This window comes from Stegastes partitus, unplaced genomic scaffold, assembly GCF_000690725.1.
Source record: "Stegastes partitus isolate 25-593 unplaced genomic scaffold, Stegastes_partitus-1.0.2 Scaffold637, whole genome shotgun sequence".
NCBI lineage: Eukaryota > Metazoa > Chordata > Actinopteri > Pomacentridae > Stegastes > Stegastes partitus.
This window is the reverse complement of record NW_007578368.1, coordinates 291,648-312,327: the sequence shown is the minus strand read 5'-3', so window position 1 is coordinate 312,327 and position 20,680 is coordinate 291,648. Positions and strand designations below refer to the sequence as shown.

At 41.8% G+C, this 20,680-nt stretch overlaps 1 protein-coding gene across 2 annotated transcripts; it reads right to left on the bottom strand.

Moving 5' to 3' along the window:
• Positions 1-8,942: 8,942 nt before the first annotated feature.
• Positions 8,943-17,504, bottom strand: pyyb (peptide YYb). Of its 2 annotated transcripts, none has more exons than XM_008289804.1 (5): positions 17,479-17,504; positions 11,842-12,006; positions 11,428-11,615; positions 10,255-10,335; positions 8,943-9,190 (listed from the first exon to the last, which is right to left on the bottom strand). In XM_008289804.1, exons 3-5 carry the CDS (start codon positions 11,613-11,615, stop codon positions 9,166-9,168), a joined length of 294 nt encoding a protein of 97 aa, XP_008288026.1. In that variant the 5' UTR covers positions 11,842-12,006; positions 17,479-17,504; the 3' UTR covers positions 8,943-9,165. The 2 variants fall into 2 exon arrangements, with proteins under 2 accessions (XP_008288026.1, XP_008288025.1); XM_008289803.1 differs by lacking the exon at positions 17,479-17,504 and adding an exon at positions 12,216-12,276.
• Between the last annotated feature and the right edge of the window lie 3,176 nt (positions 17,505-20,680).

The window sequence follows — 20,680 nt, the reverse complement described above, 5'->3', positions numbered from 1 at the left end:
ATGGCTTTACAGTTGGAGTGCAGAAGTTTTTCTTTCTTTATTTTACAAAGTCAATTTAAATGAAAATGTAAATGTACATTTTGACTTCGGAGTGATTCTGATGCAATATCACATGTTAAGCTTAGATTTGTCCAGGTTTCCTGATGGAACCGTGCATCATAGATGAGTAGCCCAAGGACCACCGTGTAGTTGCATCATTCCTTCTGTGAAATGATGTATGCTTGGTGTTTTAAAAAAAAACAAAAAAACGTTACCATGCTTTTAAAACCTATTGGTGGGTTTCAGGGCTCAGAGGATTAAGGCACTTCAACTTTGACTTTATCCCAAAGGTTACACCCATCTTTCATAGACAGTCTATAGTTAGTAAAAGCTCAGTATATTTCCATCATCTTTAAATTAAAATTTCACTCTGTTTTCTGACTTTTGGTCCATTGTATCACTGGTGGGGACGGCAGTAAGTCTTTCTACTGGTGTGACATTGAAGCACATTCTTAGACAGTAGAGCACCCGGGGCTTTAGAAAAAAGAAAAAAAAAAAACTCCGATCTATGGATCAGGTCCTTAATACCACATACCAGTTCCTCAAGCTTATCCGAGGCATCCCGTGTTTGCACTGTGAAATGACAGAGCTTGTTAAAAGTATGCAGAGACCACACGGCCGCTAAGAAGTCAAAGCCGATTGCTGCAGAGCTTGACCGTGCTGGGGCTTGGCTGACACACTGGGGGGGGTGTAGGGGAGGGAGGAGAGCTGGGAGGGAGGCAGGAGGGGCAGGGGGACAGGATCTTCTCAGCTCTTTCACTCTGCCGCTCGGTGTTTATATCACTGATGGGGTAAAATTAGCCCTGATCTAATGACGGTGCAGTCATAACCAGTGGTGGTGTTTTCTTGGTAATTGGTGTCATTTTGTTGGAGTGAAGCCCGTAACGTATAACCAGTAATCAAGCTCCACAATCAAGGATTTAATAGCTATTCTCAAAAAAACCATTAAAGCTAATGGTGAATTTGGCCCAGTGTGAAAATAATAAGTGATCTGTCATTGAATTGCCTTTTTTGCTGCAAAAAGAAAAAAGACTCTGCGGTTGTGCAACTCGTGGGTCAGCCTGTCGCTACTGTATCTAAACTGTCTCTGCTCTCTGACTGATTTTCCTTCTGTCTCCATTAGTCAACTGGCACACACATGCTCACACCAATCTCCATCTTCCTTTTCTGTATTGCGGGAAAAGAGCAGCTCAAAAGCACAGCTGCCATGACATCACATTTACCAACCTGCTATCATCTCCAGCGCTGTCACTCTATTAAAACAAGAGGCCAGCTGTGTGTGTGTGTGTGTGTGTGTGTGTGTGCCGTTTTTGTGATCCGTGCGCACACTGATCTGTAATTATATGTCCAGTCATTTTTAAAGCACCTGACCAAATATTTCCAGCGAAAAAACAAAGTTTTAATTCCTGCATTACACAAATCTTACAAAACCAATAATGAGTGCAAAGGTCGAAGCTTTGCTGTTTTGAAAATATCCCTGAAATTCAAGGGAACGGTTGCTACAGAGAGTGTTAAAGGGAAGGACTGCAAGCAAAGGAAACCCATGTAGCGTGGTAAATTATTTTATCATACATATTTCTCAATCAGCAAGGAGCTGATGGAAGCGACTATCTCCTTCCAGGGATCGCTTGCAGACATGTGAAACATACAAGTGCAAAGAAAGCTCATATCCAAAGATGCTTTTTTTTTTTTTTTTTTTTATAAACTGAATCTAGCAGCACATTTGGGCCTGGAGCGATGTCACAAGCAGTGGCTCAGGTGTTTGTATGCCAAGTGTAAAACGCCTTGAGCTGTTCACACAGTGAGGCTGCATTCAAGCCTGTAAACATGCTCACACACACACACACATGCACACACACACACACGCACGCACCAGCAACCAAACAAGTCTTAATCCACACATGCAGGCTGGCGTCAGGCCTAAAAATAACCCTGTGCTCCCACAGGTTCAGCTCCTCTCATTACTTTACAAGGGAAAACTGTCGTATCCAAGACAACCATGAGCAGCTCTTCGCCTTTTTCCCCGGCGCTTCGCCATGGCAACAAGGGAAAATGCGTAAAATAATAATAAGTTGGAGCTAAAATTGGGTCTATTAAAAGGTTGGAGCTACACTTCAATACAGGGTTGCTCTTTATCTGAAGAAATGATTTTATATCAGCATGATATCTGAAGAAAAGGGCGTAGCATTCACACAGCAGCCTGGAAATACGTTTTGACAGAGCTCACCAGTCGAACGTAAGGTTTTAACGGCACTATTGGATTTGAGGTCTGTAATGAATTTTAAGGGGGAAAAATTGACTTTGATTAAAAAGAAAAAAAAAACTGCTTCTCTTTGGCTGAGCACAGCATGTAATTAGACTTTACAGAAGAACCTTTTTTCACAGCTCTAGAAATCCTGAACAGTTTCATCAGTAGTGAGGAAAAAAAAGCATGAACAGCGACAGGGAGAACATTCTGCCTCTCGCTTTAAAAAATCCCAATGATAAATAATGAGAATCTTGAATGAAAATACTCATGTTGAACTTGAATGTAAGGGTTAGTGGTACTTAATCACACAGATAGCTGTGTTTTTATCTGAGTGCACAAGACAATGGAAGCGGCTAAAATGGATTTTTCTGCTGTTAAAAGTCATGAAAAATAGCATTTGACAAAACTCACATTAAGATGTAGTTTACACAGAAAGACACACTTTCTGTTCACTAACTGTTCAGGCGTCACCTACCATAAAAGCTTCTTTATGTTTCTGAAGTATCTTGAAGGAAACAGCAGCATGTTTGTGCTTCTCTGTTGTCAAACTAAATTCTAGACTCCATCTTTCTCAACAAAAACAAAAAAAAAGAAGAAGAAATTAGAGCAGTTCACTCCATATTGCCTTCTGGGGATCATATTAACATCCAAGTCACTACAAATGCCTCCACAAATCAAAACAGTGCGTGGAGGTCTTTTGAAGGAGATGATAAATTCAAAAGCAGTTTAAAGCCAGTAAGTGCTGCACGCTTGACTGATTTCAAACTAAAGGTGTGCTCAGCTCCCCACGTGCATATTAATAAACGCAGTGTACTACTGTCTGGCTGCTGGAATAAACAGCAGGGAAAAGAACACTTGATGTATTTTTCCAGGAGTACAGACTGAGCCTGAATGAAACTTTATCTTAACAGGCCTTGAAAAATCTAATTGTAAATGATTAACCATCCGCTAATAGCTTCGGGGACTCATTGGCCATTTCAGCCACATAAGCTACTCTGTGATTCTCTCACAGTAAGAAATCAAGAGTCAAGTTGATTATCTCCTGTGTAATTAATCATATTTTTTTCCTCTTTTATAAACAGCATGACAACAATTTACCATCATCCCTCGATTCCACTTGAAAACCAGACATTTAATAAATCCTGATCGTGTCGGTGTTGTGCGTCCGTCTTTTCCCTTCTGCTGACACCGACTGTAATTAGAATTAAATGTCATGTACGTATCAGTGAGAGGTGAAAGGACCGAGGGGAAGTGCTGCGAGGTGCCCAAGAGGAACATTTACAATCCTCACCCTGCCCAGATTTCATTAAAGGATCCCTGGTCCTTTTGTCATTTTTCTCGGAGAACGCAGCCATGATGGAATAAGGAATATGAATGTAAGTGTTTCAATGTCACTCGAATCTCCAGCGAGAGAAACCAAAGGTTAAGGTCTGCATATTACAAGCAAATAGGCCGACATTGTCACATACGCTAGTCTATGTATTTAGCTGACATTGACAGAGCATTCAACGTACAGCAAAGGAGATTAGGCCCCGATGGAAAGTCACTTAAATGTCAAGTGGTTTCAAGTTGCATCACCTCACAATAACAGCATTATTTGCATTGAGTATTTCATCTCATCAACAGTCAAACACAAACACTGCAGAGAGATTCAAATGCAGGCCCCAGAGTAGAAACTCTGTGCAACAAAGCGAATACACCTGGGAGCACTGACACACGAGTTACAAAACATGTAATCACTAAAACTAAACTAAGAGCACCTGCAATATCCAATTAGTCTAACTGAAGACGGTTATAAAATGAGCTGTGATCAGCAGAACTTGCTCACTTTGGGTTCTTTTTGTTGTGTCTATCTACATGTCTGCATCATGGCTCCACATAAGAAAGAATTGTTAGAGGAATTCAAAAATCTGCTTGTTAGACTTCACATAGATGCAGGAGGATCAGTGACTGCTTAAGGATCAATGGAAGCATAGTTGCAGCAGTAATCAGGAGCCATAGTGCCACCAATCAGAGCTGCAGGAGACATCCTCCGAAAATAATGTAATGAACAAAAGACTTCTTTCACAGTTTTGCTCCTGAAAACAGGCGAGCAAATGCTTCAGACTTGACATGGTGGTTATCATTGGAAATGAGAGTTTCTGTAACAGGAGGGGAAAGGTCATTGTGCAACATGAACCTCTATAATCCCTACAGTCAGATGAGACCAAGATTTATTTGTTCATTTCAGATAGAGTCCATAGAGTGGCTTGAATCTGGCAAAGACTACTGCAGTGGATGTATAGTCCCGACAGTGAAGCATGGAGGTGGAAGCATGATGATATGGGGCTGCATGAGTGCAAAAGTATATATAGATGGCTCCATGAATGCCTGTGGATACACCAAAATACTGACTGACAGCATGATTCCCAGTCTGCAGGAGCTTTGAAGTAGACAAACATTCCAGTACAATAACAATCCAAAGCACAAAATCACACAGAAGAAAAAAAAAAAAACGAACAATGACCTGAGCAAGAAAGTAGCCAGACTTGAATCCAGTCAAACATCTTTGAGGTATTTTAAATAAAAAGGCAGAGCAACACAGCCTCTATTTCAAAAAGCAGCTGAAAAAATGTCCTTCAAGAAAGAAAATGAATGTTTGTTTCCTTACAAGTTTCATATCAAAGTGGTAATTTCATACCATCATAGAGTGTTTTTACATGAATTGCAATTATTTTTTATCTTGTCTTCTCAAAAGGAGAACATGAATATTTGCACAATTTCACTGGATTGGATGCAAAATCACTGGGAAGTCACACATGTCAACCTAGTGGTGACAGCACAGGAAAAATCAGAGGATACATCCATCCATAATCTATGCACCGCTTAATCCTCACTAGGATCACGGGGGGCTGGAGTCTATCCCAGCTGACTCAGGGTGAAGGCAGGGGACACCCTGGACAGGTCACCAGTCTATCACAGGGCTACACTTAGAGACAGACAACCAAGCACACTCACATTCACACCTACGGACAATTTAGAATCACCAATTGACCTCAACATGCTTTTGGACTGTGTGGGAGGAAGCCGGAGAACCCGGAGAGAACCCACACTGCACAGGGAGAACATGCAAACTCCACACAGAAGGATCCCGGTTGTCCAAACCTGGACACGAACCGGCAACCTTCTTGCTGCGAGGCAACAGTGCTAACCACCGAGCCACCTTGCAGCCAAAACCAGAGGACCTCCACATCGAAATGTTATGCTAATCAACTAGTAGAGATGAAGATATTTCACTTTTAAAGGGAAAATTCTGACGCCAGGTGAAAAGTCTGGGAATCATAAAGCCATTAGGATTTGTCCTCTAGCAGCCATGAACATATGTTCCACATTTGATAGCAAACAATCCACTTCTTGTCAAGATAGTTTAGTCTGGATCAACTTGCGCCATCACTACCCAGCAACAAATATCATATTTGTCTATTAAATCTCCATCCATGTGAGCACAGTACACACAAAATGAAAGCATGCAGTCGTCACTCGCCTCTCTGTATGGAGATCTGTGCTGAAGGGGGTGAGGCGGCAGGTGTGAGAGTAATGAGAAGGCCACTTTTATGAATGACACCGTCGATGTTGGGGGAAAGATGCTGAGGCTATGTGAGGCACGACTGATTAATCTCTCAGTGGAATCCAGTGCGGATGGGTCCAGCTCCTGCAGCCTTCCTTTAAGCCGGCTACACTTGATTAGAATTCCTGTTTGATGCAGTAATTAATCAATAAGTCCATCAAAGCGGTAAAACTGAGCCGTGCGTCCTTATTATGAGTATTCTATACGTGACATTGAATGCTGTATCTTGTGGGCAAGTATGCATTACTGAGAAGCTCAGACGTGTCATGGTCACTCTATCTACACCGTAAGGCTTCCGTTTCCTCTGATGCCATCCAATTTAATATCTTACACAAACTGTATTCACATCTTCCAGAGAGAATTCAGAGCGAAGGACGTATTTTCAAAGTCTAAAGAGTTCTATTTGAAGCCGAGTTCTTAAGAAGCGCTCAGGAAACGTTTCTGTCGAGGTAGAACCAGACCTGCTGATCTCGTAGCCAATCCCCAAAGCTGTCAGGAGCAGAGCAGAAATTTATGGTAAACCTCCCACTTCCAAAACAGAAACTGATAAGAAGGCAGAAGTTTCTTTAATCCCAGTCGAAAGCGCTTTGAAATGAGACCTATCTGACTGTGGTTTGATATGAAAATCCAACAGTGGGATTTTCATTTTGTCATAAGTGGCGATATATTGTGGAGCTTTTAAGGAAACTGTAACAAACGCTTATCGCGATAAGAGCTTTGATTTAAAAAAGACTCCTTCAATATAACAATATTATTCCGATATCAGCTCATTTGTGTGAAAGAGATCTTCAGTCCACTGTTACCAGAGAGAATTAGTCCGACTGCATGAGAACATGGTCTTTGGCTATATTTAAGAAGCATTTTGATTTATGGTTTTGTTATTATTTCTGGCTGCTCTTTTGTCTAAACCACCAAGGATCATTATTTTAACTGAGCTGACAGCCTAAAATTCCTCCCAGCTACACACAGAGACATACAACAGTCTAGTGTTCTGAGACATGACATAAATTTGCATGCAAACTGAAGTCATGCTCTTGTAATAGGCCTTCAATTTCCTCTACAGACTACAAACAGAACAGCATGTACTTCATGTCGCTCTGTAGTTATCTGCTGAGTCACAGACGCCACAGAAAACACAATCATTTCTTTTCTGCTGCCATTTGAATACTTCATCAGCAGTAATAAAAAACATCCCGACTGTATGACGGTTGAATATAAACCGGAGAACATTCTTTGAGAACAGATGACGAGCACCAGTTTAGAACAGTTCAGTTTTAGTGAGAGAAACTTTAACCATTTCTTCCATAAACAAGATCATAATAAAAAGAAATCAGGCCAAACTGATGGATTTTGCTGATATTTTCTTATTTTAGGTGCTAATTTGGGGTGGTGGTAACTGATGTTTGTATTCGTATAACCCAGATCTAAAAATAATCGGACCTTAGGGCAACTTCAAATTGATAATATACTAAGAAATATGACACAGTGTGTGAAACTGGAGACGGAATTAGTTTATTTATTGAAATAAACTAATATTAAAGATACAGTGACATTGGGAACTGGGTCATGATTACATATTATGTAAGTGAATACCTTGCAAGCACTGAAATCGTAGACTGTTTTTAAATTATTTTTGATACTGGGAGGGCATATTTGATTCTGTTTTGCTTTCATAGCTGTAGGAATTTCTGTCTTGGTCTTTTTTTCTCATCTTGTGAGCAATAAATCTCATCAAGAGATAAAACAAGGGGGTGTAATGGTGGTGGCATGTATGTTTAATGGAAACACAGTAAATGTATAAGTGACTGAGAATTTCACGTTAGATCATTTAACTGGCATTAACATTCATCTTCACACTAATTTAATCTTCCTCTCTGACTGAGACTCATTATAATACATATTATAGTCCATATTATGCAAATGCTCGCCTTAATAAGGAGCTGAGTTTCTTATATTCTTAAGGAGTATGAACGTTTCCATCTCACATCACATCAGCACCTGCCCCTCTGCTGCTCCAAACATCTGTGCACGTCCTCCCCCTCTGAACGTGTGGGCATGCGCAATGGCGGGGAACAGGTGCCAGTCTTTTGTCATTAACACCGATTTCATTTTTTTTTTTTTTTTAAGGATTAAAAACACAACGACGGTGAGGTGTGTTGTCATGGATACCGCGGTTGTGTTTACCTGTCACGACTCCCGCACAGGTGCAAAAACAGCCCGAGGCCGGTGAGGCTGGAGCCGTGAAAAGCGCATGTGGCTGCTGGGGGGGACGCACGAACCCGTGGCGTGCGTAACCGCCGTGAGGTTTGCCAACAAGGGGATTTAAATGTCATTTATACGGGTAACACGAGTTCAGGAGCTCCTACGGAGACCTGAAGTAACACATGACTGAAATAGTAAAGGATAGTGGTGATCAAATAGGTGAGCAGCAGCAGCAGCCACCTGGCGAGAGGTGACGGTGGGGTACATCCATGAGACACGGCGCTGATATAACCCACCAACCGTGAACATTTTTTTTTGAAATACAAATTTTAAAAAAACAGGTGGAATCTCTTACCTGCTCTGTCGCCTTTAGATCCTCGATGTGCAGCCCTCAGGAATCAGTTCTTGTGGCAGGTCGGATCTTCTATGCGGTCACTCTCACCACAGCGAAGCCACCAGCAGCAGCAGCAGCAGCAGCAGCAACCCACACAAACTGCTATCTTTACCGAGACCTCACCTAAAACGGCTCTCGTGTTGTCACGAATAGCTCCATTGATTCAAAGCCAAACTGGCTGCTGTGTGGTGCTGCGCGCTGATCCTGTTTCCCCCCCAAAGGATGTCCAAGAAAGGCTCCGAGATGGCAAATGTGTGTTTTGGTGCGCTGCCCCCCCTGTGTGAAGTTGAAGCCTGTCCGCTGCCGTCGATATGAGCCCGAGCAGGAGCAGGAATACACGAGCACCAACTTGCAAAAAAAAAAAAAAAAGCGTTTTTCTTGGTTGTATAGTGCCATCTAGTGGTGAAGGGTGTCGGTGCAGCTCGTTAGAACAGATGACTGAACGCCAGAAGTGTGTCTATGTAATACTTTAATCCCACTCACATCTTTATTGTAAAGTTGATTCTTGATACAAAGTATTTACATTTTTTTTATGGCCAAAGAACAAAGACGTGTACGGAGAGAAGACAAACAGAGAGAGAAAGAGAAATTGCATGCACGTGAAGTAATTAAATCTACAGAGTCACAAAGTCCAGTGCAGGTCGTTGGAGGTGAGTCGGGGATGGATGATGTCGTTTACCAGGAATCAACGTAGTCCGAGCTGCAAGAAAAGAAAAAGATAGTTTGATTACGTGACATTTACGCTGTTGCTGCATTATGAGGCGGATAAAAGCTGTCATGAGATCAGAAGATAAAGATGCTGATCAATCAGGTGTAGATGTTAGTATTTAGAACATGCACAGATCAGTTCATTATGCAAACACAACTAAAATAGCCTCAGCTGAGAGGTTTTTCCAGTTATGCAGGTGGATTTCACATTTATTGATGCTGTTAAACATGCATGTCAGTCCACCCAGAAAAAAAAAGATGTAGTTTTCATAGAGCATGAGCATTGTGCATGTGCCACTCTGCTCATAGTGTTCATACTGTAATATTCCTAGAATGCACTTTACTGCTGCTTTTAGATGCTAACCTGCATGTTGTTGTCTTACTGAATGTGCACAAATGATGTGGTTTAATCAGTTCTAACCTAATTCGTCCACGTCCTGATGAAAATCATCAGAGAACCGTTATTTCCGAACAAAACAATAAATGCAACAGTTAAGTTGCCTGGTGCATAAACATTCACCACCATTCAGGAAATGAAGCATTTAATGCTCAAACTCCCAGCGTGACAACTCGCAAAACTCTCCCGACTTAATGCGCCCCTCTCCTAAACAACACCTACGCCTGTGTAATCAATACTCAGTCTGACAATAAAAAGCTCAAGAGCGGCAACACAAACAGCAATCCAATCCTGCAGTAGGAATTACAGCAGTTTGACGGCATGCTGAAGCCACGCTGGCAGGGGCTGAGAATTACTTGTCATTCGAGGTGCTCTCACTAAAGTGGATTTCTTCCTTTATTAGTAATGACTAGACAATTATGTGTCATACTTTCAGTCACAGCGAGGAGCACGAGTGTGGTCCCACTGTGGTGATTATTGAATATTGGATATTGGTGAGTGAACCAGCGTTGCACAGTTTATACTTTTATTCAGTAATTTCAGGGAACTGTCTTCATTTTAGCCACTAAATAATGTCAGTTGTCTTCTTTGGTGTAGCACTACTGGTAGACTATCAGCCTTTTTGAAGCACATGAAGAAGAAACCATGTTTTTTCTTACCGTGGTTCAGTGTCTTGGCTGGAATCTCCCCCGAACAGCAGCCACGCCACCGCCTGCTCCGGGGTTGATCTCTTCCCGTACCTGCAGAAAAACCAACATGTAACAAGAGCAGCTGAATGTCAGTTCTCATTCATCTTGTGTCAGCACTTCACCAGGTGCTCTGGTGTGACCCCCGTCGGCCTGGCTGTGAGTTTTATCTGTTCTTTCGAGAATCATCAAGCTGTGAACGAGGCAGGTCTTTATCAGCAACGCTTCACAATCTCTGCAGTCCAAATCAGCCGTGCAATTATCTGAGAGAAAAAAAGGGGGGATTTTAAAGTTCACTGCCCAGCGTCCAGCAAGGCAAACACACCAATCTCCTCCATCTTTAGGAGTCTCTTTACTAAAAATCAATGTGTGGCCACTGAGGAGTAAACCTGGCTTTGTTTGTGCAGCACCCAGTCCTTTGAACGAAATGACAGATCCAACCTGTTTAATTACAGAGGAAGGATTAGACTTGGCTTCCATCACAGCAAAAAAAAAAACCAGAGATGTAGGAATCTACCAACATCTAAGTTTTATTCTGTCTGATTTTCTCCTAACAGGAAACAGAACGTAGTGATTAGGATGTCTGGTGTTCCGGTACAAAATTTAGAGTAACAAGGGAGACGTTCTATCTGGTCTGAATCCAGGCTCATGTCCTCCGCCTCATTATTTCCTCTTCTAACGAGCAGGGCAGTACATTGTAGCTTGAACACAGTGACCCAGGAGTGCTGCTTGGCTTGTCGAGCAAGACCTGGACTCTGAAAAGTTTTGATTTAGAGGTGTTAAACGAGTCTTGTGTGAGTGAAGTCATGCCACAACAGGAGGGCTCGATGCCCCACATGGCCCCGCTTGTAAACTTGTTCTTGAGCCAGAAACTTCAATCCGTCACTTCAAGGGAGGTGGACTGAGAGTCTGACCCAACCGGAGCAGGAAAACACACCAAACCACTGCCAGTTTGTCAGTTTTTCCAGGTAATATGTGAGCTGACTGAACCTGACATGGCTCTGAGGATGCTGCTGGAGACTTTACTAGCATCTATAATGGCTGGACACCTTGGAATTCTTTCTATTTTCTGGATTTTTTTTTTTTTCTTTTAAAGAATAAAATAACTTCAGTTCAAACTGAGTCCAGTGAACCCGCCTGACTCACCTCTGTCTGGTGATGAGGTTGACATAATGCCTGACAGCTGCGTGGTACTTGGCCCAGTCCTCCGGTGAGGCGTTGCTCCCGGGGCTCTCCGGTTTGGGAGGGTAGGCGTCCGCGAAAGCGCTCAGACACACCAGCAGGCAGACGACGAGCGCTGCCAGCGTCATCCACGATCTCAGCATGCTGACCATCTGAGGAGAGACGACACATGTCATGATTTGAGCTCCCTCTGTGGGATAAACTTTTGTTGGAGCCAAAAAATATCATTTTTGTGATGCCCAGGGTTCTGTTTCACATGTATACATTCATGCGTAAAATGCGTCCAAAGTCTTCTCAATAAATTAACAAACAGGAAAAAAAACATTTCTGCAGTGAAGTTAGAAATTCAAGAAGCAAAAAAAGTACGAAGTAACTTACTGTTTGACTTGTGTGCTGCTGTTGTCACCTCGGTGATGCCCCTGTCTTGCTTCTCTGCTCTCTGATCACAGGATTATATAGAGGTGGATGGATACCTGATGCGCGCTGAGCAACAGTTAGACACACCCCCCGCTTTGACAGCAGCATGCAAAGAGGTAATTGAGTCTGCACAAAAAAAAAAAAAAAGCTGGCAGACACTCTTAAGCCTTAACGTCACTGTATTTGGTTAGGATGTTTTACTATTTGCTGAATTCTTACGTTTATTTGGACGGAAATACGTATGAAAAGCTACTCTTCGGTGCGTAATTTCAATAAAATTGATTTTACTTTGGAGAACTTTTATGTATTGTTGAATCATAAAAACAAATACAAACCTGCTGGATTTTCTTATGTCATTTCAGCACCTCTCACAGCTCCACAGGAAGGAGCTCTGCTGCCATTAAAATGAATTAGGGTGAATTTCTCGCAGAGACTCTTGTAATCAGTGTCGCCCAATTGTTTTATTGGCTCCCATCTATTCTGTGCATGGGTAGTTAATAAAGGAACACATCAATCTTTAGGTAATACAGAGCAGATTAAATAAGAACAATAATAAAGCCTGTTTGGACATCCATTAAAACTATATTTCAAAACACAGCTGTGTTTTAATTTACCAGCTGAAAAAAATGGAGCAGATTTTATGAAGAATTATAAAATGAAAATGTATTAATTAAGTCATGTAGCCTAACATGTCTGATCATTAGTCCCTGTACCTTTGGCCCTCCATCACTCCGGCATGCATTATTCAAACAGCTGAAAGCGTTTATTATGGTCTGAACACAGAGGTCAGAGGCTACACTGGTCAGAGATCAATACTGCTATTGTGCTTCACACACACTCACATGGAAATGGCAGCTGCTTGCTTCAGGGAAAGTCGCTTTCACTGCACTGATTCTCTAATGATTGAATTAAGTGGTTCAGTGAGGTGTTGGTGGATCAAACATTACATATATTAATCTTGATGTTTTTGCAGCTTCATATCACCACAGAGACATGGTGGGTGGATGTGGACGGACGCGGGGATGAGACACTGTGTACATAAATACCTTTCAGGTATGAAGTGCTGAGGCTCGGTGTAATCTAACTGCTCGTATTTATGACCGCCGCTGCAGCTCCTGTTTATCTTGGATCTTCACGGTCTGGTGTTCAGTTCACGACGCCTGAAGGCACACTGCTTATCCAGCAGGGCAGCTGCTGTCTCTTTACAGTGTTTGTGTGTGTGTGTGGATGTTGGGGATGTGTGGTTGAGTTTATATCATAACTAGAACTGCAATAAAGCTTTTTTATTTTCTGTTTATTTCTGTTGTACTTCTCATACCTAATGATTGTGTGACATTTCATTCATTCATCATGTAAAGTTCATTCGCTGCTTCCACTGTAGGATCAGCCGGCTCATGACTACTGTGTGTGAGGTTTCATACTGTGTGGTCTAGATGCAGCTTTAGAAGCTCACGCTGACCTGCTATGGACGCAATAGCAGGAGACAATGGGACCTCCTTGTTAATTTTACCAACTGTTCATAAGTGCTGAGAAAATTCACATGTACAGTGTATATTTATGTTAATATTATCCGCAGCCTCTTTCATTCATTCACTGGGCGTAATGGGGGAGCAGTATGTGGCCGTGGAAACTCATGTGAAGCATGTGCTTACAGTATTCATTCACTGTCTGCATCGTGTGTGATTGTTTGACACAGACAAAGACCAAAAAAAAAGGTTTTTGTTGTTAATCATGAAGCCACAATCACAAAGGCTTCTGAGTTTTTCTGTTTTCAAAAGACAGATCGCCTTCATTTTGGGGGAGAAATCCACCCTATTAGTTGTGGACAAGTTGTTGGTGGCTGTAGAGGATGATAAAGTGTGATATTATCAGAATCTATATACAGTGTGAGACCAGCCCTGTTTACATATATTACATCTGAGTTTGGGCCTTTTAGCTGCAATTCTAACCTGTTGCTGTTCATGAAATTGCAGCCAAAACCTGTGCAAAAAAAAAAAAAGAAACTGTATGTTTTTTCATTCTTAACATTCTGAAATGTTCCCCTATTAAAGATTCCAACATGGAAAAGCTTATAACAGAGAATGATGAGGCCAGAATGCATGTATGGGAACTCATCTTGTAGGTTTTGATTAGCTTTTGGCTAAAACACAATCTAAACATCCATCCATCCATTATCTATACACCGCTTAATCCTCACTAGGGTCATGGGGGGCTGGAGTCTATCCCAGCTGACTCCGGGTGAAGGCAGGAGACACCCTGGACAGATCACCAGTCTATCACAGGGCTACACATAGAGACAGACAACCAAGCACACTCACATTCACACCTATAGACAATTTAGAATCACCAATTAACCGCAACATGTTTTTGGACTGTGTGGGAGGAAGCCGGAGAACCTGGAGAGAACCCACACTGCACGGGGAGAACATGCAAACTCCACGTAGAAAGATTCCAGTGAACCGCGAACCGGCAACCTTCTTGGTGCGAGGCAACAGTGCTAACCAACTGCGCCACCCTGCAGCCCCAATCTAAACATCATCAATCCAAACATGCTTTAAAAAGTTAGGGTTTTTTTGTCATATTTCACAGAGAACAACTGGGACATGCTTCATGCCACAACAATGGAAACCGCTACAAACCGTCTACATCTCGTCAGACACAAAGAAAGCTTCTTCTAAAATAAACTGAATGGTTGGATGGTGGAGCATCTAACTGATCCAACCATGTGTAGCATGTTCATACTGACAAAAGTTTAAAACATTTATGTCTTTATACGCAACTCTGAGCCACTTTGAACCAGTTTAAACGGGTCCCCTGCTGCCTGGTGGCCGTTAAGAGGTCTTAAATAATAAATATGTCTGAAAAACTACAGAGGAGTCGACATGACATTAACTTGGTGATATTTTTTCATCATCACATCCTTCATTTTGATGTATTTTGTTGCTACTTTTATTGATAGTAGCTACGAGTCATCATGGAGAGAAGCATGACAGAGGCGTGCAGTGAAGGTTTCAAATCCAACTCAGACAACAGAAGTAGCATCTACATGGTATAAATCTGAGATCCTCCATGGAAACTCCAACATCTCACTGTCAAGAGAATTCTTTCATGATATTTTGAAGATATGGGGAAAAGCAAAAAAAAAAAACATTGCACAGCCCAGAGAAAACCCTCCTGGCTTGCTGCATGAATCAAAGAAGCTGTCAAGGTGGCGCAGAGCATAGGATCACGCTATACATACTGTATGTGCTGTCCTGCTGCGCTCCCAGGGGAAGTCATGACAACTCCTCTCATATTCTGTTTATGGAGTCGTAAAAAACAATGGTTTTCCTTTGTCTGTCCCTAAGCCCTTGTCAAAAACACAACTTGATTTCGGCATAAATCCCAGCTGACAGGCTCAGTGGAGCTGTGGACAATAAACAAGCAATTAAAGAGTATATGACCGCACCGCAGAGGCTGTGAGTGGATTGTGGTATTACGCATTGATTACGTGGTCCATTTCTGAGCAATCATTGTGCCATAACTCAAACCTATATTGAGGGACAATTAGTGCGTCGCAGTTGTTCCGCCCCGCTGATGACCACGCTGATGCAAAACGGCTAAATCTCAATAGGAAGCTTTTAACAGCGTAATAAGTGAGGAGGAGGCGATTAGCTCAAAGTGATCAAATGATGACACAATCGTCTCACTGATATTTGCTGGCTAACGGTGGCTGCCCCGAACATTTCAGTTAATTCTACTCCAGTAATCAAACCTCGCCGCAGCCCGTAAAAGTCAATGGCAAGAAACAACAATATGCACAAGACAAACTCATTAGCCTGCTGCAGCGTTTGTGGGCAAACACTGGGAATGTAGCAGCCAGCAGATAAGAGAAAGGGCAGACAGTTTAAGTTTTCACAGTTCAATAAACCCTAGCTAATGCACTCCTGAAGAGCAGTTAGGAGAGAGGTGTTTGAGTTACCATAAAGGCCAAGATAATGGGGCCGGTGGGAGGCGGCTGATTTTCAAAACTTTTCCTCTCATCTCGTTCAGTTTCACCAACTTTCTCCGGGCGCCGCTGATGACTTTGTTAAGCAAGACACAGACCATTTACATAAGTTCTTTAGCAGACGGCGTTGGAAATCTACTTACTGTCGGCATCTACCTGTGCTCCTCAAAAACTCTAAAAGCTTTTCTCCTCTTCACTTTATTTAGTGAAAACCACCTCCTTTTCCATTTGCATCATGCGTTGCTGGTCTAGTACAAATAGGGAGATTAGGCACACATACATGCACATAAGTCCACTCTGGTGTAAGAGCAATCTCCCAGGAGAATGTCTGACTCCTTCCTGCCATCACAGACAGAAAGGGGGAAATGATTATGCAATTTTATTTAGCCTTATCTCCAGAGTCGGGGAGCTACTAATATGAACAGAGTGCTTTTTAGGCGGCCAGGTCTGTTTGCACTGCTCAGAGGACAGAATGGGGGCTTGATTGTTGCCCACTACCACAGCAGGATAAGTCATGAGTATATAAATGTCTCCAACGTGACCTGTAGATGATGAGCAACTAGACACGGAGCCTTTTCTGATGGTGCCATAAACACAAACAATGAGAGTCATATCCATCATTTGTTTTCCGAAACAGTGACGCCTCATGCGATTCCCCCTCTTTCCTCCCCCAGAGGACCGAGGCTACTCTGCCAGCAGGCAACATCCATCGTTTTTGGAAAAGCAGAGCTGACCAATTACAGCAATATCCCACCAACGAGTGTGTTTATGAGCGAGCTGGCAGTGGCGGCCTCGGGGGAAACTCATGTGGATGGATGACGACACGGGGGTTAGAGGGTTCAGGAAAGGGTTTAATCCGGTGAGCGTTCCCAAACAAACGAAGGAGGCCACTGTGATTTTTAGGCGTCAAAATGAGCCCTGTAACATCTGAAAAGCTCTGTAACAGCGAGAGGCAGTAGGTGTTGTGCTCCTTCCATATTCCAACCTTGAGAATACGCAGGGATGATTAGATATGTCATAAATGGACAGCGTCACACTACAAACGTCATACCAGGTGTGAGTCCCTCTTTCCCCATCACGCTACAAAACAATATGGCGTCATACTCGATGTGACTCACTATCTCCGTGCCTCACAGCAGCTTGTAAACAGCAGATATCGCCCACGAGATATTGGGTCTCTCAGGGTTTGACTCTGGATTTCTTCCCGGTGGATACCAATTACACAAAACATGGGAGAGTTCAAATGAAGAATGGACTTCACGGTTGAGCAGACACATACAAATGCCCACCACAGTCCATTCTTATAGTAATTACAGCAAATGAGAAGCATGTAACTAGTTGGTCATCAATAACTAATGAAGCCAAATCTCATTGTTGCCCCACGACTGCACATGTTGCCGTCTCCTCTTACAAAGTCTAAGACGACAGGTTGGTTCTCTGTGTGAAAGGAAACTTGAGGAAAATAGCTGGTATGAGTCTTATCAGAATAACGAGTGACGGTTTGTTTTCTTGTTGTTGGCCAAAAGCGAACGCACCGCTGGTTGTGAAATCAATCACTTTAATTCTCAGGCTTAGAGGTGTGTGTGTGAGCGGTCGTATATCAGCAGCACCTTCGGAAACCAAGGGATGGTGATATTGGAGTAGCCTGGAGTGTCAGTGAAAGATGGTGGCTGATGTTCAAGTGATGTGCCATCAAAACCTCAGGACAAAAACAAAAAAGCATACAAGAGCAGAGCTGAGAAAAAGGAAAACAAAATGAAACAACACAGCAGTACTTGGAACCAAATGCTGATGCTCACAATGAAAACGCTAGATGCAGATGTTTAGTAGCGTCTTCACCATCTGTTCAGCATGATAGCAGGCTATTGTTTAGTAATTAGAGATAAAATTCAGATACAGCGCTGGCTGAAGGGAATATTAGTACTTGAAGGCCTGCAGGTATTTAATTATAAACCAAATAAAAAGGGACATTTTCAATTGATGATACCAGTAAGGGGGAAAGTTTATCAGCAATACATTGTATAAAAAAAAAAATATTTAAATTTTTTTTAAACCATTTTTCAATTGTAACAATTTAACATTTAATGTTATTTACTAATTGTCTCTGATTTGTCAAATAACAAGTAACATCTAGAAAAATCACAGCCATAAAAAGGATTCATTTACATGGTAACACCCCCGAAAAATGTCAAAAATGTAAATAATTTCCACGTCAAAAATTAAAATTTTTACAAATGGTTATTCATTCTTTTACCATGCTCGACCATTAAATAAAACTTTTTTTTTTTTGTTACTATATTTAAATCAGCAGAGATTATTGATATTTTTGCAGATATTTGCCATTATTGAAAGAAAAATTATGTATATTAAGGATTGGAAAATGGTACATAACGGGTTTTTTTTGTTAAATTACAGATATCACAGAAAAAAAATTCTACTTTACATGTTTACTGTCATGAAAACTGCCCAAAACTGTACATGTCCTTATTAGAAATCTGTATTTTTAACCAACCATAACTTGTTTTACAATGTGTGACACTAAAATGAAACTGTAAATGAGCTAAAAAAAAAAATTTATTTTGCAGATATTTGATGTTTTTGTCAGTTTTATGCAATTTTTGAATGTTACAGTATTCCATCTGTTTGTGGAGGTATATTTTCTGGTACTTTTGCTGCTTGTTTTTCGTCTTCTCTTCTTTTTTCTTTTTCACAGTGTAGGGGGTTAGAATGTGAGTACCAAATGTGATCGCTGTGGAGACGTTTTAATTTCACTAACTGACAGACATATTAACATTCAGACATACAGAAAGATTGCTTACCGTGTGTTGACCACAAACGTAAAGCTCATGAAGGTGCTAGAAGAACAGACATGGGGTCACCAAAGTCACTCGATCGTCCGTATAAAATTTCATAGCAATCAGTGAAACAGTTTCAGTCTGGAGTAAAAATGAGACTGACATTGCCTTACCATGCCCAGAACCAGTAGACAATTTGGGGGAAAATTATTGAGGGGGGATGCCATCACCAGTATTAAGCTGCCATTCCTCCTCTCCATCACCTCATAGGAGAGTGTGTAGGCTCATTGATCCATATCTGACTGAGGTTTGTGCAAGTTACAATCTATGGCCACAGAACATCAGCAGCCTGACTGTGCTGTATATTGATAAATCTGTGTTGCAGACAGATTTGTGTTTGCCCCTTCATTTTTCAGTCCCACCCTTCTGTCAGTGCTGTCTTGGACCTCAGATGTTCTCTAAATTATACACTGCAACACTCGATGCTATGCTGAACTGTAGCCTGCAGTATATAATCTTACAGCGGAGCGTCAGCTTCACGATTAAAGTGACAAGAATCAATGTGTAGCTGCAGAAGAGCAAGAGATCAGAGCCGCTGCCTGTCAGGTTCCTATTCAATATTTCTATGGTCATTCAGTAGCTTCTCTGCTGCTGAAAAGGACTACAGATACAGGTTTTATCATCGATGTTTGGTGTGATCTAGGAGTGAAGCGCGATTGATGAACTGAAGCTACTCTGAACTCAGCTGCTGCAGTAACTCAAGGCAACGCTTGTACAGTCAAACATCTGGTGTGATTTGAATTTAAACAACCTAATTCAAATGCGTAATGCGCACATCCAGTAAACGAATGGTTACATATTTAGAAGTTTTTCCAATAAAATAATCCAGTCGTGCCTTAAAACAGCTTATATATATAACTAGCTAACTTTAACTGGATAAAATTAGATTAACTGATGGCAGACTAAGGACACACGTCAGCAAATGTATTGTAAATCTGCTGTAGCACCACCAGATGGACCCTCTTACTGCTTCATGTTGTTGCTCTGATTGGGGGTAGTCCTGCGTTGGCAAGCAGAAAGCATTGTGGGGGTTCAGCTAGCGACGGGCACCATCATTTCTGTGGCAGCTAATGACCTCCGGCTAGTGCCCAAGGACTAAGAATTAGCCGAAACGCCTGCAGCCAAGTGACTAATGTGACGGAGCAGATTTTATGGTGAACGTTTTGTTTTTAAAAATAGCTCCAACGGCATATGGGAAAATGTTCAGGTTGTTTTAATAATTGATCCATCATTGAGGAAAACATGGCTGCTGGTTGAGAAAAGTGTTGAAAATTTGCATCGCTAGTAACTTGCGGATCTATGAATTTCCCAACGTCCTCCATCGACTCCTCCCAACTCGCTGCAGCTTGAGTCCACCATATGGACATGCTGATGCTGAAACTTGTTTTTGTACCAACAGGGGTCCTTAGTATCATTTCTATCAAATCAAAATAATAGTACAAAGAGTTTTAGGTCTAAGTAGCTGCACAGAGCACACAAACTTATCTTTTGGTTTTATTTTAGTTTTCAGTACTGTTCAAGTTTGATCATGTAACCCAACATGGCTCTGCTTGTAGTGCATGGTGAGAAAACCCTGCCTGAATATAGTGCCACATAAAATTCATAGGTGCATTTACTTGTTATTTCAATCCACGGCTATAAAAAAGATAATTGAAGTTGGGAGAGAAGGAAGATAATTGGATAAAATGTAACCGCAGAATGAGAAATGTCAGAGTTACGGTTGAGGCGACCTGCAACAACATCCTTGGGGAGGTGAACATGTGTTTTGGTGGTGTGGGAGCAGCGAGGTGATCCCACCGGGCCATCTCCTCTGTTCAAAATAACAAACCACTTAGTGCCCGGAGCCACGCTGGTAACCAGATTAAAAATCTACATTTGTGTTTTTAATATTTGTTGTCTCTGCCAGCCACCAAACACGGAACGACCTCTTGAGCCACCACTTAAAAAAAGGTTTTTA